Source organism: Otolemur garnettii, unplaced genomic scaffold (assembly GCF_000181295.1).
Source record: "Otolemur garnettii isolate 467f Iridium unplaced genomic scaffold, OtoGar3 scaffold00005, whole genome shotgun sequence".
Lineage (NCBI taxonomy): Eukaryota > Metazoa > Chordata > Mammalia > Primates > Galagidae > Otolemur > Otolemur garnettii.
The window spans coordinates 10,344,285-10,363,717 of record NW_003852400.1 but is presented as its reverse complement, the minus strand read 5'-3'; the positions used below and the strand labels follow the sequence as shown (position 1 = coordinate 10,363,717).

Sequence of the window (19,433 nt, the reverse complement as noted above, 5' to 3'; positions counted from 1 at the left end):
TAATCCCCTCACACAGCTGTTCCAAATTAAAAGGCATTCACTTTATAATCTTTACCTGCAGCAATGCCATTCCTTAGGGCTCACCCATGCATAGAAGACCTCTTTACAAATGGTGCCAAAACTAAAATGAACTCTATCATGTAGTCCAAACAAATGAATAATGGAAAAGTAAAACCAGACACAGCATTGAAAGATTGTTCCCATGGCTCGCAAAATTAAAAATAACTGATTTTCTGTAGAATAGTGAAGGGAATGCTTAGCAATACGTACTTAAGATTGCCCAGCCAGCTAGGAAGTAATTCTCTGATTCTTAGCTTAATTTTCAGAATTAATTTAAAAAAAATTAAAAGATATTCAAGATTAAATACAAATTTCAAAATAACTAGCAAATGGAATGAGAAGCACAAATGAGAAAAAAATGTTTGATAGATGTGGAATAACTTTCAAAATAAAGAATACAGCTTTCAAGTACATTATTATGAATGCACTTATTTTAAAATTATTGACTTTAAAAATGATTAAGTAATGATTTCCTATTTTCCTTGCAGGAGAAGTAACCTATAGTTTACTAAAATCTAAACCAAATCTTAAATAGCTGAATATGCCTAGGTGTTTTATATAGTTAGATTGGACGTTGTCAATTATTTTTTCAGAAGATGGTAGGGAAAATATTAATTGCGTTCTCTGCCTTCTCTCTGCCTGACTTCTCCATCAGGCAAGAAGGAAGCTTTAGGATAGAAATGTTTCATGCTATGATGAGGAAGGGCATTTAACTTGTAGCATATTTAATTCTCTTTAGCAAATCAATTGTTTCTAAACATTTTCATTCAGATCTTTTGGAATTTTTATCAGTTTCTAAAATTTTCAGCTTTAGAATAGGAGCTTCACTTTTGTTCACAAAAAAATAATAATTTATGTTGGAGTTACTCTATAGCTGAAAATAATAACTACAACGTAACACGGACCCTGCCAATAGAGAGGTCATCAATTTAAAAACATGTTCCAGGAATGTGTTTGCATATGTGTATATGTGTGTGTTCTCGTCTCTGACAGCATTCGTGTATGTCTCCTAAAGAAAATTAATGTTGTCAATTCATTTCCTAAACTAAGAACTATCTTGCCAGGTACGTCTTCTTAAGGGTTGAGTAGTATCACTCTCATGCATTTTACAGAGTACTTAATTTAATATCTAAAACGAACCTAATGAAAAATGGTGTTAAGTGTGACTTTAAGCACAGCGTGTATTATACAGCATAGGCTTTATACCTAGGCTTTACGTTGTATAATATAAAGCACAGAAGGTGCACTTGACTTTCTAGGCAAAATTTACTACCAAGAATTGTGATTGCTTATTGTTTGTGTTAAAACATTATATCAAAAAAGGTACACTCTTCTGCTTTTTTGTGTGGCTTTTTACTCTGATGAAGAACTTTGCCTGCGGGTTATCTGCTCAGTTTTCCCTGCCTACCCTTTCTAGGCTGTCCCCTTCCCCGACATCTTCATCGTTCTCTATGTCAGCACATTTCTCCCTCTTGGCTGTCTTTTACTCAGATTACCATTTTTGATGACTTTAACTCTTAGTTCACTTTTGTCTTGAATCTTCTTCTCTAATGCAAGGCCTGTGAAGCAGGGGCTACACGTGTTTGTAAACATACCAGTGAATTCTTGACCTACGATGTTCAATCAGTATCTGCAGATACGCTGGCCATGTCCATACGGAGTAAATATGCAATGAATATGCTCCTGAATGTAAACTATAAGAAATTTGTAAAGTTAGAAAAATATGTTAGCTTTGTTCTTCTTTTACACAGAAATAATTAAAAATCATATTCCTTTATTAGAATTTAGAGTCAAATTGATATAAAGGTTCTTGCTGTGGTATACGTCATCATGTAAGTAGGGTGTGTTGAAGTTGATCTTAACAAGCAATTGTATCGCGGGCACATTTCCTGTCACCCTAATCTGTCCAACACATAGTTTTTCATGAGTATTTGCATTATCAGTGTCACTGAAGTATTTGGCACTAACCAAGAAGAACATCTGAAATAAATCACTGTACAGTTTACATTCTGATCTCTCAGCTTATGGTACTTTTTATAGAACTACAAATTGCTTGGAAATGTAGGGTGCCCACCATAGCTTATTCTTCCTTTATCAAGTATTATAAATGTATATAATGAAACAAGGAACCTGAAATTACTAATTTGCACTCTGATGAGGATGATTCATTATAGTTGTTAATAAGTAAAAATATCATTACAATCTTAAGGCATGCTTTTATGTTACGTACCCAAATGTAAGACATGGAAGAAATACCTGCATGGCTTTTTAAGGTCATGTACGCAGGGTGGTGCCTGTGGCTCAAAGAGTAGGAAGTGGCAGGTTCAAATCCAGCCCTGGCCAAAAACTTCAAAAAAACCCCAAAAATCATGTATGTAAAACTTATGTAAATACTACACTTTGTTTTCCTTTTGTAAGTAGTTGTTTGGTGTTATTTACTTGAACAAATTCAATAGGCATTGATTAAATTCTTGCCTCTGTCAGACCTTGGGAAATATCATATAAGACATCTTATATGGCCACTATGGCATTTAGATAACATTGGCCCCTTTTCATTAGAGGTTGTTGTTCAATATAATAAAACTAGCCAAATTTATTTATCTGGTAAGTTATTTTAAGTTCTTTTTGCAGCATGTAAGGCTAAAGCCCCACTAATGGAAAATGTTACCATGCTGAACTTTTTTTTTTTTTTTTTTTTTTTTGAGACAGAGTCTCACTATGTCGCCCTCAATAGTATGCCGTGGCATTACAGCTCACAGCAACCTCAAACTGTTGGGCTTAAGTGATTCTCTTACTTCAGCCTCCAAGTAGCTGGGACTCCTGGCACCCTCCACAGTGCCAGGCTGTTTTTTTGTTATTGTTGTCATTGTTGTTTTTTAGCAGGCCCTGGCCAGATTCGAACCCATCAGCCCCGGTGCATGTGGCCGGCACCCTAACTACTGAATTATGAGCACCAAGCCCATATTGAACTTTTACAGCTTGACTACAGAAGTCAACATTATAGAAATCATCCTTATCATCATCATCATCTCTGTTATCAAACCTAACATTTATTGACCTTGTATAATATAAATGCTGTATATTTATTACTTTATTTATAACTGGAATAATCATGATAAAAGTCATCATCATCATTATCTTCCTATTTTGGAAATAAGAAAACCAAAGTTGGAGAAGTAACTTGCTGAAATACAGCTACTAAGTGGCAGAGTCGAGATTTTAAAGAATCTGCAATCCAAATTCCATAACCCCAAATGGAATGCGGCTGGCTCGCCATCTGTCTGTCTCTTTCCCAGGCAGCCCTGTGGCTGTACTAACCATCATCTGCCCACCCACGAGTCTTCAAGTCAGAGGCAAGACTTTTGCCACTGGGGACGTGGTCCTCACAGCTTGAACAAACCAAGATGGATTGTCAAAATTTTGCAGATTACAAGTACCTTTCAGATCATCAGACTTTATAAAATAAATTAAGTGCAAAAAGTGAATTTGGACACCTTTATTTATTACATAATGCTATAAAACCAGAGATGTGGGCTACTCAAACGCTTGGATTCTGGTATCTTTGAATTATGGAAACCACTGTAGAATTTTATCCTAAAATATTTAGTCCAATCTAGTATTGTCATAGGCTTAATGCCAAAAATTTTAGTACACAGAGTAGATTAATAAACCCATCTCTGACATCATTTTTCTATCATGTTTCGATAACTGAAGTTTTTATTTTAGTTTTATTGGCTTCTTTTCTTCATAGACTCATTTCCATTATTCTTTGGAGATTTGCCTATTGTAAATTAAACTTGAACTCTGAGTAACTGATAATTGTTGAGGTGACAGTTTCCAGTAACTGAGTTCTGCTGGGAATCAAATTTGTAGGCTTTTTAAAATAGGTTGACCCCGTGGCTTTGGAAAAACTCTTAATTGAAGACAAGTATTTTGGTCTTCAACAACAACAAAATGAAACAAAATAAAAAACAGATTAGCGGAAGTCAGAACTGTGGCATAAAACTGCAAATCAGTTGTGTATTATAAAGAACAAATCAGTAAAACAGTAATGCATTTTAAATAACCACATTGCCTATTAATTAAAAGTTTTCTCTAATCAAGTAAGCCAGGCTGGTGATATCAACTTTGAATTATTGGAATTAGAGTATTCTGGTCAGAGAAAAGTTAGTTTTTGAAACAAACTAAAGTAAAATTATATAACTTTATAACTTATAATGAAACCTACTTTTAAGTGTAATTTTAGTACATCTGCTTCTGAAATTACTATTGCATTGATTAATATGCTTGTATAATTAAACATATCAATAATTAAATATTTCTTTTTATTTTTGGAATAGTACACTATATAAATAATGATCATTAAGTATACTTTATTCTGCTTAAAAAATTTGTGTAACTTGAGTAAGCATGTCTGCATAATATTAAATTAAAAAATTAAGAATTTATTGTGATACTGGTATAGTGAAACAGCCAAATAACAAAATACAAGACCAGCCTAGTTTCTCTGCTCTCCTCACCTAATGTAACAAACCAATTTCTATTTTGAGGACACCAGAGCTTAGTTTAGATTCCTCTGGTAAAAAGTAAAGATCACTCATTTGTCTATTCACTCGTTTTTCATGTAATATTTACTTTCACCTATGAATAAGATACTACAATAGATTCTGAATTGTACAATCGGGGACCTTTTTAAGACCATTCCAACATTTATTCATACTAGATTCCCACATTATTTCTGTCAAAGACTTGAGTTTCAGCATTGTGAAAATATTTTCTCATATGTGACTCTAGGATAAAAATTTCATAAGGCAAACATTCTGAAATCAGGGCCTTCCAAAAGCGTACACATTCATTGAGAAACATTAGCGAACATTTCTAGGAACCTTTACTCAGAACAGAAACATTTCAGCACGCATTTGTTACATGATAGCACACTCGTACGTATACTATTAGGCATGAATAAAGGAATTTTTCTTCCGTAAAATTGACTCTGCCTTGATATAGCCATAATCTAATGTAAGTAATTTGCGTGAGAGTTTAGGTGAAATGTTTAGCTTGTGAGACTGCCAATTATATATTCCAAGTTTTTTTGCATGTCATTCTAATTGTTTTTATGAGTGACAATGCAAATATACCAATAAATACAACAGTACAAATATACATCTTTGAGAATATAATTTAAGCTGTGCGTATTTCAAGGAATTGCTTTCTTTTTCCATTTCTACAAAAATATGGCTAGACAAGAACTCTTAAGTTTTAAGAAGTGCAAACCATCACAGGAAGGGGATATTAGTAACCATCTCTGTGGATTGGGAATCTGGAATTTTAGTTCATTGACTGTCCCACAGGGTGGCAGTAATACAGTATGCAATGAAGCCATCTACATTTGCAAGGGGGAAGTTAGTGTATGCAAATTTTTTTTTTAAATTTCATCAATTAATTATGAATATGCACTTTAAAATGAGTCATTTGATCATTTATGAAATCCACAAAGGTAACCTTCTCATTACATAATTAGCTAAAATGTGTAAAGCAGAATTCAGCACATTTGTGTCATGTAGGAATGAAATATTTTTATAATGATTTTTCACTGTCATAAAAGAAGTAGTGTAAGGTATTATAAAAGATGTAGTAGTTTGTAATATAAGTCACTAAATTTTGAATGACCTATATAAAATTTTTTTCTCTACCAAATATATATATTTATATACATATAAACTCATATCAGAAAATTCTTTGTTTTTTTGTTTGTTTTTGTTGGGTTGGTTTGTTTTGTTATGAAGCAGGTATCACTTTTTCAACCTCTGTAGAGTGCTTTGATGTCACAGCTCACAGCAACCTCAAACTCTTGGGCTAAAGTGATTCACTGGTCTCAGCCTCCCAAGTAGCGGGGACTACAGGCCCCACCGTAATGATTGGCTATTTTTAGAGATTGGTTCTTTTCCTGCTTGGGCTGGTCTCAAACTCCTGAGCTCAAGCAATTCACACTCTTCAGGCTCTCAGAGTGCTAAAATTATAGGCATGAACCACCACACGTGGCCCATATCAGAACATTCTAAAATAATCTAGATAACCTACAAAATCATCAATACTTAGTGCCTGTGTGTTTTGTAAACACATCAAGAGGAAAATAAGCATCTTAAAGTTTATTAAATATTGTAATGGTATGGCAGGTGCATAAATTATAAAAAGGACATTGCAAATGTAATTTTTACATTTTAGTAACTAGTGAGAAGAAAATTTCAAGAAATAATGTTTTTAAAAATCTCTAGAGTAAAGCTAATGAAAATGGACATAAAGGGAATAAATTACACATTTATAATATGAGAATGATTCAGTCAGTTAATGCAGCTTACATTTAAGTGGCCAAGAATCTAGCTGAGAAAAAGAACAGAGAAAGGCGAAAAAAATTTAGCTTGTCTAACAAATGGTAATTAAATGTGACAGAATGTATACTTCCACAATCAGTCCTGACCTCAAAGTCTTTAATTTTGACAACCTCCGAGGACTCCATGTGGGGAAACACATGGGAATTAGGCGAAACTTTTGTGGTGAAACAAATATAAAGCAAGAGCTTTTTAACTATTGCGTGTGGTTTTCTTCCTTTTTGTGTGAGCTAAGTGTTTATTTGAGCTATTTCAATTGTAACATCAGTCAAAATAGTCATACAGTTTAGGTCTCCATGTAGCTTCTATGCTATTAGAAATGCTTGCCTTCTAGAGACACATATATAATAATTCATTCATTTCTTTTTACTGAGAGGTATTTAATGAAAGATATTTTACTAGAATACTGCGTAATAACAGGAACTCCTAGACAAAGCTGTGCCTTAATTGGAAAATTTGAAGCACATGTTTAAGTATTAGTTATGAAGAAGATCCCCATATGCTTTCTGAAGTATCTGGATTTTTTTCCTGACCTAGATTCATGTGATGACTGTTTAAGGTATGGCAGTTAAATTGAATTATCAGTTAGGGTGGTCTGCTTATAAAAATATTTCTTTTTAGGAGGCACCTCAGTTATAATGCAATCTTAACACTATATTGAAAAATACAGGCAGACCCCAAAACGACCCAGTTGAAGAATTAAAGAAAATTAAACTGTTATATTTTGAGTGGGAATTCCTGCAGATAAGAGGTTAGCTAGGTAGATAGAGTGAAGGAGAGAGGGAGAGAGGAGAAAAAAGTTCAATCATTAACTTAGAACCACTCATTTGTCCTTATGAGTTGAAGTATTTAAAACTCAGATATGTTCACCAAATAACCTGTAATGTAACTAACTAAGGCAAACTTGGGTAAATTAAGGGTGGCTCACATAAAACCTTACATGTCAAACAGCGGCATCCCTGATGTATAGTCTGGACTCAGGGATTGTTATAATATAATCTGTGTGGCTAAGCCCAGTGAAAGAACACAGAACCACAGAACAGAAGTGAAATCATCAAGGTCTGTATGCTGGAATTTTGTGCAAGAGTTAAGAGAGAAAATAGTTATAAAATATCAATTCAGTGCCGGGCACAAGGGCTCATCCCTGTAATCCTAGCACTCTAGGAAGCTGAGGCAGGATGATCACTTGAGGTCAAGACTTCAAGACCAGTATGAGCAAGAGTGAGTCCTTTTCTAGTAAAAGTAGAGAGAAAATGTATAATAGCTGAGTGTGGTGGCATACACCTGTGGTCCCAGCTACTTGGGAGGCTGAGGAGGGAGGTTGCAGTAAGCTGATGATGCCACTGCACTCTAGCCATGGTGACAGAGTAAGACTCTGTCTCAAAAAGAGTCAATTCAATTAATCAACATGAATAAGGGAAAAACTGTTAACATAATTCAGATAAGAATTTTAACTCATGGAAAAGTGATTTTCTGCTTGTCTATCTTTAGAAATAGCTACAATGTTGAACTTCAAATATTGAATTGCTTAGATAACTGAATTAGTAAAAAACTCAGTACATGTAACATAGCTGTCTTGTTAGTTATTTGTTGACATTATGAAATTTATATTCTATACTTTAATACTGTTATTTAACTTCATGGCTTTCAATAAATATTTGAATTGCTATAATTTTAAAATTCTCAGTTGAATTTTAAAATATTTGCATACTTATAGCATGTTAGAAACAGTCAATATTTTGATTGTCTTTAAACATCTAGGAGCATAGAATATCTGTATCATATCTAGATATAGATGCCTATTTATGCCTATGTGTCAATATAGATATAGATAGATAGAGATGCCAGCCATCTTTTATAGAAAATAAGTAATGTACTAACATCATAGTAGCATGTATGTGTCCTAAATATTTCCATTGTATGAAAGTAGCAGAACCATTACTAACTTTAATAACCCTAATAAACTGAAGGTATATATGTATTTTTATCTCCATATACTATGGAATAGAGAAATATATATGTTTTATGCAGGACTTGATGTGTGGCTGTATTTTCACCAGGTGAGACAGGTGAACTTAGGTTGGACCTAAAGGCTGCATTTTTTACTCATGAAACCTTAGTCATGCTCCAGCAGGATCAGGATATGGTACATGATACCCAAGTGCTAATTTTAAATTTAGCAACTGGAATCCATGTTTAGAGTAGGTCCTGTTAGTTCCTTCTGAAGCTTTCTGAATTCTTTACTGCCTCAATTCTTCTTGTCATATTAATTAACTGATAAACATGCTTTTTTAAAACTTTGGCTGTTTTGATTTGCCATTCCTCTAAGTTATATTCAGCCTAACCTAGTCCTATTTTTGGATTCATCCAGGTGCGTGTATTCACGTTTTCCGTTGGTCAACATAATTATGACAGAGGACCTATTCAGTGGATGGCCTGTGAAAATAAAGGTAACAGATTGGTTTCCTTGACCACATTTTGTTAGAAGAAACAAATATTCTGGTAGTTGTTAATCATTCTATGTATTATCATTTAAAATAATTTAAAATTGCAGCTAACTTTTATAAGAATTGGGCAAGAATATGATTCAGAACATGTTTCTGTAGAAAAAACACACAACAAAGTTTTACATTAATATTACATAACATAAAAAGTCAAGCATCTGGGCAGCACCTGTAGCTCAACGGAGTAGGGCACTGGCCCCATATACCGGAGGTGTTGGGTTCAAACCTAGTCCCAGCTGAAAACTGCAAAAAAAAAAAAAAAAGAAGAAGAAAAAATTCAAGCATCTGATCATATCATTATACACTCATAGAAGGATATATAGGACTGAGGGATACTTAATGATGCATAACAGATAAGAACAATTAGTAATAAAAAAATCCAAATCTTATAAAACTTAGATATAAAAGTGTGACATATCTTTTTTCTTCTGGGTGGACAAATTATTCTTTTTTAGAAAATACTGTTTTATACCTTCTTACATAATTTACATTTGTGTAGTGAGTTCATTTTTCCTTTGTACTCAGTAAAAAAGATGTTACACAAAAAATATATATTATTTGAAAGGTAAACTATAACACCATGGCAACATAAAGAAAATGAACTTATTCTGAGAGTTATATGTAGGCAAACTTTTGATAAATATAATAATTAGTAGATATTTATTTCTAATTCATCTTTAATTGTTTCCCTAATGAAAAATATATTTTTAATAATGCCAAGTGTCTACTGTTTTGTAGAAGAATAATATTTCTTTCATACTATCTAAGAAATGTAGTGAGATTTCTTATAAAGCCTGTGCATTTATTGTGAAGATGCATTAATCAAACATTATTTAAATTTATCATTTGAATTGATATTGTAGCGTTTGCTCAATTTAGAGGTGAAGAAGATACCCTTTTCAAAATAAATATTCTTTATTTATAGAATCAAATGTCTCTTATTTATAAATAAAATAATTTTTTGTTCCTTTATTATAATTTAATATTTATAAAAATATATATGTTTCAGGTTATTATTATGAAATTCCTTCCATTGGAGCAATAAGAATCAATACTCAGGTATGGTTATTTAAAAGTTATTTAACTTATTTTTTTTCAAAGTGTAACATATTTCTATTCTGGTTTAAATATGATCAATATGGAGAAAATGGATAAAAGTGAAAAGTCCCATCATACTACATTTATCTGAAAGTGCTGAGTATCAGGGTAATGTATTGGTTTTATGGCATTAACATTCCAAGTGCTTTCAAGCATCCAAAACTCAGGTGAAAAATATGAGTGAAAATATGAGAATGTTATTATTCTCAAAGCTTAAAAACACCATAGAAAATGAAGAAAATTAAATTTATCAACAATCTCATTTCATATAATTTGAAGTTGGTTCTAATGCATGTAATTTAAATTAGCTTCTACAAACTGTAGTTCCCACAAGAAAATTAACCAATAATTATTCTGGACAAATTATATATGCACCTAGGTGGAATTTAGATGCTTCCCAAGTAAGCCCAGTGGATCAATTTATCTGTTTAGAATAAAGTTCTTCATTCTTAATGAAGTGTTGGTTTTTCTAACACCATTAAGTTGAAAACAGGCCTGTTAAGTAGCTTATTGATGTAACTTTTTGAAGAATTAAGTAATTGATTTAAACGTATATTATTTTTAAAATCCATAAATTATTAGTTAAATCCTCACTCAATTGTAAACATAGCTGAGGATCTATGAAATAGACTGTGTCGAATGTAGTGTAAATAACACTGCATTTGTGGAAATGAATACTGAATACATTGAATGTTGGAATGAAACAGCAGCTGCATTTGTATCTGATGTCTAGATTTGGCACTGTATTTCACTTATTTTTTGATGTGTTTAAATGTAGTTTTGAATTTCAGCCAGTCTGTGATATGAAAGCAAGTATATGGCGGCTTTATTACTTCAAATTTGTGCTATTCCCTGCTGTAAATCACAGAGCCTTAAACAGTTTAGATTAACATGAAACAATTCACAGGGACATATATCACTTATCATTGGCTGTAACTCAGAAAAACAATGTTCAGATTGTTACTAGAAAAAACTGCAGCAGATAGACTGTGTAAATAATGTAAGCCAAAGAGTATTGATTCAAAATATGCAGACAGACCACTTAATGGACTATTCAAAGTAGGAATTAAGTAGCTATACACTTACTCGCAAGATTTTTTATTCTATTTTTAACTATAGATTAATTTTCCTAATGGAGATGTTTTTGTATGGTATCTCTAGTTTTAACCACTTTTTTCTCCATCAATAGGAATATTTGGATGTTTTGGGAAGGCCCATGGTTTTAGCAGGAGACAAAGCTAAGCAAGTCCAGTGGACGAATGTGTACCTCGATGCACTGGTAAGAGGTTTGAGCTGTTCAGCCCCAAACTGTCATAACAAAAGCACACAGCTGACTTCTGCTTTTTTCTAGGTGACATTTCTCTTTTCCTCTTCCCTAAATCCTCCTATCACAAGCTTCTGTACCAGAATTAGATAATTCGTATAAAAATCTAAATTTGTATGTAGTCAGGAATTGTAGATGTCAAGTAGTACTGTTTTTATTTTCTACTTAATTCATTGAGAATGTAGAATTTCCAACCTTGAATCTTAACCACCAAGTTAATGCTTTGTGGGCATTTCAATAATATTGTGTTTTCACAAAACAGTGCTAAAAGTCATGTTAATTAGAACCTATATCTGTAGATTTTAAGCAAGAAATATGAAGAGGATACATTGAATATAAGTTAGCTAGTAGATGTGTGTTTCGCCTCCACAACTGTTGCTAGAGCTGCCAAAAGTCAGAAGTACATGCAGGTAGATAAGTCAAAATCACAGAAGTCATCACGAGTCTAATCACCTCTTGATATATAATCTCTTGTATTAAATTTAACCCCAGATATTTTTATGGAAATATGCCACCGAGGTGATCAAACGTGGTATGAAATAGCACATCAGTACCAGTATTCCATTGTATTTTAAAGCAATATTTCTCAACTAGGAATAATTTTGTCATCCATATTTTTGTCATTCCATATTTGTCATCCATATTTTGTCATTCCATATTTGGAAATACTAATCCACATTCTTGATTGTCACGCCTTGTCGGGGTGGGGGAAGGGTTGCTACTAGCATCTAGCAGCTACTAAACTTGCCATAGTACACAGGACAGCTGCCTCCAGAGACGCTCAACAGTTGTCCAGCTCGAATGTCAATGCGCTTGAAGTTGAGAAATCTTTTTTTATGTAATACTTATTTTCATGACATGGAAGTTATAAATAATTATTACACAAGAGTTATTCACATGCTTAATCTTTTTAATGAGGTCAAATACACATAAATCATGAATACATTCATGCCTATGTGGGGTACAATGTGCTGATTTTGATTTTCTTTTTATTCAATCTGATGTGGTTACATTAAACTAATCAATGAGAAGGCTTTATTAATGATTTACTAAAATTATATGCTGTATTTGGACAGAATCAGCATACTAAGCCCTGAAAAGCAAATGCTGATTCAATAGCCCTTTTCCCTACTTGGAGTTCAATTATGTGCTGTAGCTACTTTTCCAAATGCAATGATGAACCCATAGGGCAAAATGTAATTCGTTTAGAATTACTTATCATTTGGTTCTTATGAAATAAACATATACAGGAAGTGAGGGGAAAAATAAGGACTATTAACAGAAGCCTTGCACGCTAAGAAAGATAAAGCAAAGCTTGCTTACCTCAACCCTTGCTAAAATCACTGTCCAGCCTTCCTTCTTGACATCACATATTTACTTAAGGTCACATGGTCATCTAAAGCTGTGGTCAAAATGTTTCACTTTTTCAAATTCATCACAGAACAGTGTGTGATAGAAGGAGTCAATAATTATGCCCTGTTGTTTTTCCTGTGACCAGAAGTTCATTAACCAGCATGTCCGCATTGCTGGTAAGGCTTACTGATAGCACAAAGGACATCAGGAGGAAGTGGTGGTTCTGAATGTGCTGTTACACAAGCTGAAACTAAATGTCAAAAAAAGAAAAAAAAATGGATGAGGCACATGAATTGGCCATTCATTGGACACATAAAGCATTCCTTTTACTGGCTTGAGAATGATAAGTGACCGATCATGTATTTCTAGTTATTTGCTTATGATCTCTGCACACAGCAGATTCAAAATATATGTTGGTTAAGAAGGAAAAGGTAAAAATATTTTAAGACCAAATATCATGAACATAATGATGAAAACTGAAAGAGTTCTGAAATTTCAAAATAAAGAACTCATATAAAATCAAAGAGTGAGATGTGGTCCAAAAAATGGAGATATTTTGGCAAAACGTGAGGCTAGGTAAGGTTCTGCAATAGTTGGTGAGAAGTGAAACCACACAAAGCAGAGCTGGTATAAAATTTGAGGGGGTAGTGGAGATAGTGAAGAAATGATACCCCATTCCCTTTTGGAGATAATAGGGGATGAGGAAAGATATAAGAAAGGGACAGTATTGTAAAGAGTTCATTTTTATTGGCAGATAAAGTGAGGTGCGGTATAAAAATGAGAAATACAACAAGAGTCAAGACTTAGGAAATAACTATCAAATAAATTGAAAAAGGCAGAAGTCTTGTTTTATTTCTCTTCTTATTTTCTAGAGGCAAGTGCAATACCCAGGAATGGAGTATAATCTCTTGGTCTGCTTAATAAATGAAGGGGGAAAAATGGCAGTTGGGCACTAATGAGCTTATCCATAATTAAATCTAAGACGTTAGTAACATAATATCTCATTTCAGTGTGTATTTTACCATCTTTAAAAGCAAATCATGATATTCTGTATAAATACACAAGTGATAAAAAGAAAAAAAAATTATATCCATATATACATTGTCTTACACCATAGTAGGATTTTTAAAACTAGGCTTATAAACAATAATCTAATAGAATGCTCTCAAAAGGGAATTTTATTTGAAATATGTTTTGGATACTACTATGATGAATTAGTCTACAGCAGGGCTTTATTGAGGTAGGTGGTTTTCATTGGGAATAATAACTTACATAATTAATTAAAGATGTTTTCATTGTTAGGTGTTCTTGCCTGGGACTAAGGAACCAATGTGTATTTCATCATGTACCAAATTGTGTGTGGTTATCTCCTTAATTTTGTTCGTCTCGGATAATCTGGTATCTTGTTCCGCTGGAGGTCTCTTTGTAATTGTCTCTCCTCCCTTGTTCAGTTTCCGTTATTTGGGGGCTTCCTACATGAACAATTATAAACCACAGCCTCTCTGAGACATTTTCTTCCTGAGACTGTACTGTTTCCGGAATTGTAACAGAGTTCATGAGACTTGGACTTGGGATCATTACTCTCAAGATTACTAGTATTTTTTCATTTTAGCAAATTCAAAATTTCCAGCAAGAATTTAAAAATTATTTTAAGGAGTGATTTTGTTGAAAATGTAGATTTGACATGAAATAGTGATAAGTAATAAATAAACAAATGGGTTGGCCATAAATGTCAGTAATAAAAAAAAAAAGCGAACTCTGACTTGTAAATCAGTTTATTACAACTAATCTCCATGGATTTGTTTAATATATGAAATTATCAGTGTGTTGATTAATAAGATGACATTATTTTTGTTATGCTAAACTGTACCATGACTAGATTTTTGTATTTGATGCTTGAAGTTATCTTTTCTGTATCTTTTGGCTTTGTCAAAAATTATTTTTTATTTTGAGGGATATTTAGAAGTAATATTACTACTTTTGAACAGCCTAGCATTAACCTAGGATATTCCAAAAATATAACGTCAATAGAGTGTTCGTTCTATTTATCTTGTTACTCGGTCTCATGTTTGTGATTTAGAATGAAGTGTCTGGCTTTTAGGGCATTTAACAAATTAAGAATAAAGCTATAAAAGAGGAAGGTAAATAGATGATTCAAAATAATATTTTAACATCACCCTACTTAATAGAGGTCCTGATATTAGATGGACTGTCACTCTGAAAGGGGGAGGCCGGGTTCCTAAAATGCTTAGTCTTTTGGTCGTGTAAGTTGATTACCTGTGATTTTAAATTATTTGTAATTCATGCTAAGAGTATTATTTTGGATACTGCACATCTAATAAGTCTGATTATTTCCAAGACATTTTCATTGATTTAAAAAAATAAACTTCAATAGATATTCAGCATTAGTTACTTGGTTTTTAACTATAAAATAACTATGAACTGCAGTGTCAGATATAAAAGGCTAAAGCAATAATATGACAACGTTTACATTGTAATTTTAATTTGCTTATTTTCTCTGAATCTATTTTTAGGAACTGGGACTTGTCATTACTGGAACTCTTCCAGTCTTCAACATAACCGGCCAATTTGAAAATAAGACAAACTTAAAGGTTAAAGTTAATTGATTAAATTAACAATAATAAATGATAAACTGTGACATGGAAGCCTAATGTGGATAAGATATTTCTATAAGAAAATACATATAATGTTATTGTCTTGTATGGCCAGAGGTCAAAGGCAACAGCTGCCTAAGTGATAACCACCTGGGAAAAAGGAAACACAGGTCAAGTTCTCGTTGCCCTCCAGCCAAGACTCACTGCAGCTCTACACAACTATAAGGCTGCTCAGAGCACAAAGTCAGCCTGTGGGAGTAATTACATGATAAACGGACAATTATCTTCTGTGCATATTTTTAACATGCATCAGAGATATTCATAGAGTTTAGAGAGAAAAATCAAAAAGACCAAAAATCATGGTGTCTGTATCAGGAGTCGATACAGACTGATTCTGTACTCGATCAGTCCCTAGCTCCCAAACAATAGTTTTTAAGCCTCATTTAAGATATCATCTAAATTAATAGTTCTCTTTGGTTTTATTTTTTCCATTTTTTGTGATACAGGAAGAACGTAATTTCCTAACAGTGCTTGATGTCTATAGCACTGGTAATATTGTCAGCGCTATAAAATGCGACCTACTTAAAAGTTTTGAAAAATACACATCTTGTACTTAATTTTTGTTACGTGTTAAATACTCTTGATTTAAACATAGGATCACATTCCTATTTTTCAGCTTGATTCAGAGGAATTAAAGACAACAGAAGTAAAATTTTTTTAGTTCCAGAAATCTATTTTATGGTGTAGTTGATTATTTCTGATTTGAGTGGAAATTTATTTCGATTTTATGGTTTAATGAACTCTATTGCACTTAAGCATTTTTTGTTCAGCTGTTATAAAACTTGGTGGAATTCTTTATTTTAAGAGTGTAGCCACAGAAAATGTTAGTTATTTTGGGTGGGGGGGGCAGGGAGCCAAGTACCATTTTAAAATATCTCTTTGTTCTAAACATGGTAAACTCATGAGAGAGTAATTCTGTAACTCCTTCTCATATGTGCTTGTGCTTGTTATGTTCAGTCTAAGATCTTGCTTTGATTGGGGAGTTTTTGGTCAGACTAGGATCGGTTCATGGGAAAGAATGTAGTTGTTGATGTAACTTTCTCACTGTGTCTGCACCTATACAAAGTTTAAGTGTCTTTTTCACTATGTACCTTGTTTTTGTAATTTTCTCTATAAACACACTTCAACCTACATTTTATAATTTTTATATTTTCCTTTGAAACAAAAATTCCTGACCCCAAATTTTAACACAATGCCTATATTTATGTTCCATAGATGATTATGATAGTAAATCGCCTTACAACCCCATCAACCTGCAGCTATAAGTATAATGCTAGCTGTTTGGTATTTAGAAGATGTTGTCAGTAGCAACTAGAAACAGTGTTTTGAGGATTTTGTTACCAATAACATCACTGACTTTCAGGATAGTTAGACATACTCAGGTACTATTTAAGGCGAAAATCCAATGTGTGTTTATGCCATTTTTGCAATCTTTAAGTTGGTCATCCTTGTGATTTCTTTATTATAGTAAACCACAAAGTCAGTCCACACTCACATGCATGGATACACATCCTACACCTGCTGCTCTATGGTAGCAGTAAAAATAAATACTAGAAGAGAAAGGTACAAGCAGCATCACATAAAAGTGTTTACATATCTTTTTAACTTTACTTTAGTTATCAAGATATTCTTTGCTAAGTTAAATGATAATGATAAAGTTGTTAAAAAAAAAAAGTGAGAATCCTTGTAAATTGACACCAAAAGTGCCCCACCCCCATGAATATGTATCTTTAAGCTAATATGGAATACCACTATTTTCAAAACAAAAAGATGAACTTATGACAATTGTGTGGAAATAAACATTTGCAATATAAAATGTACTGACCGTGTGTTATCTTATTATAGAACCAGCTGATTCTAGGTGTGATGGGAGTTGATGTGTCTTTGGAAGACATTAAAAGACTGACACCCCGTTTTACAGTAAGACGCAATTTACTATTTTGGTACTAATTCTATTTTTAGAACTATACTACTTTAGTTTGTCTATAAGCACTTAAGTCATTTGCAAAATTATGCGCAGTTGTCTGAGCAAATGTATTAACTATTAAAAAGCATCCTTAAGGTCTGATACCATGTTACCTTCAACATGCTACAAAATGTGAATTTTATAAATAAGCTAATAAATTGTTTTAAAAAAGACTGTTTAAAAAAATGTAAGATTTCTAATTGGACTCAGGAATCTCTAGCTAAGGTTTTTTGATTCTTTTTCAGCTGTGTCCCAATGGCTATTACTTTGCAATCGATCCTAATGGTTATGTTTTATTACATCCAAATCTCCAGCCAAAGGTAGGAATATAATTTCTTTACAGTGGTTACTGATTTGTAAAATTAATGAGTAATATTCTCAATAGGATTTTCATTTTAATATTCACTATATAGTACAAAATATAAAAACCCCGTCTGTAATGTGGCTCTCAGATGAGGAGTGCAGATTTTATAGTGAATGAAGGTGTGAAAGGAGTTTTCATTTTCTCCATCAGTTTAGCTGAACTAATATCCCTGTCTCAGAGATAACCATTCTCACCTCCTGAACCACCATTTCATACTTCTCACTTTGGACTTTGATTGACGCTGTACTTTACAGGAAGGTTATTGCTCCCGACCTGGGTGTGAACCTAATAAATAAACATTAGTTGGGTTCCTCTGGGCTCAGGACACATTTTCCATTGCCCTCATCTCCTGGTAATTATCTCTGCTTTTCATCTCCGAATGTTTTTTCTTTTTACTTTAAGGCAGGCTTTTAAAAGTGTAAGAAATTCATTAAGTAAAATTCACACCACAAGCTTCAGAAATGGGAAGTGTTTATGAATCAGCGAGTTTGTCTCAAAGTGGTAAAATTCCATAGATGAACCTACTTCTTATACCTATTTTTTCATAATAGAAAATTTTTCAGAAAATATCTCATTCAACTCATTTTACCTTTCATTAATTCTGTATAGGAAATTTAATGACCAAAGTTATCCAGAAGCAAAATTAATCTTATTTTTTTAATTTTAACTTTATAAGCATATGTAAATTATTGTTTAACTTGCAAGAAATATTGGAGATCCTTTTTAAAACCCTGTATGCTATCACTTTCTCCCCAGCGGGAGGCATACACTAGAACACGTGAATACACAAAAACCTGTGCCATTTAAGGACAGTTAAAATCGATAATAAAAAATCAAAACCATTGCTGTTGAATGCAAAAACATTGAATGCAATAATTATGTTATATTCTAATATGTTCAATAATATTATATAATTGATGCTCTATTTTAATTTTTCTCATGCTAGACCTTATTTCCATATAAAATCTATCATATAAATATTTGCAGGAAATGTAGCTAGTGATCATCTTATATTATGTTTAAATATATTACTTTAATATAAATGTTACATTGATACCTTTTTACACTGTTATTAAACTGTCACAGCTCTTTAAAAGCATGTCATGTTAAACTTCTCTTAAATAGAGTTATTTATAGTTGGCAATCATGTTTCGAGAACTGAAAATTTTTATCTTTTTACATTTTTTTTTTAATTTTGAAGTATTATAATTTGGTCTTTGTATATCCAGTGCATTTTAAAGTACGTTCCCCTAACCTCAGTTATTTTTGAAAAGCAATACCAACATAATATGCTGAAAGATCTCTACTTTTATGATTGAAAATCGTAACTCTTCCCCAAAGAAACTAATATATAATATACAAAAAAGAAAAAAAGAAGAAAATGAAAGTTAATAATGTATATATGATGGATATATAGAAACTCATCATCAAGCGATAATAAAAATTTAGGCTCACAGTCAAATAGAGGTAATAATTTGACAAAGATTTTTCCCTTTTCTACAGTCTCCTACTAATAACCAATATTTATATTAAAAATATTTTATTACTATTTGAATGATGTTAACTTTTATTTCTCTCATGTTTAGAATGATCAATTCACTAAAATTCATAAAATTATATAAGATGAAAATTCTATAGAAACCTTTATTGAACCTCAGGTGATGTTGTTTGTACAGAATTATAAATTAGCTTTTTATATC

At 32.5% G+C, this 19,433-nt stretch overlaps 1 protein-coding gene across 2 annotated transcripts in view; it reads left to right on the top strand.

Moving 5' to 3' along the window:
* The window catches only part of CACNA2D1 (calcium voltage-gated channel auxiliary subunit alpha2delta 1), a 502,006-nt gene that overhangs the window by 420,804 nt on the left and 61,769 nt on the right, over positions 1-19,433 (top strand). For both annotated transcript variants that reach the window (XM_003782628.2, XM_012811373.2), the window contains exons 13-18: positions 8,821-8,899; positions 9,963-10,012; positions 11,241-11,330; positions 15,263-15,340; positions 17,249-17,323; positions 17,615-17,689. In XM_003782628.2, the coding sequence (XP_003782676.1) occupies positions 8,821-8,899; positions 9,963-10,012; positions 11,241-11,330; positions 15,263-15,340; positions 17,249-17,323; positions 17,615-17,689 (447 nt within the window). The remainder of the gene's footprint in view (positions 1-8,820; positions 8,900-9,962; positions 10,013-11,240; positions 11,331-15,262; positions 15,341-17,248; positions 17,324-17,614; positions 17,690-19,433) is intronic.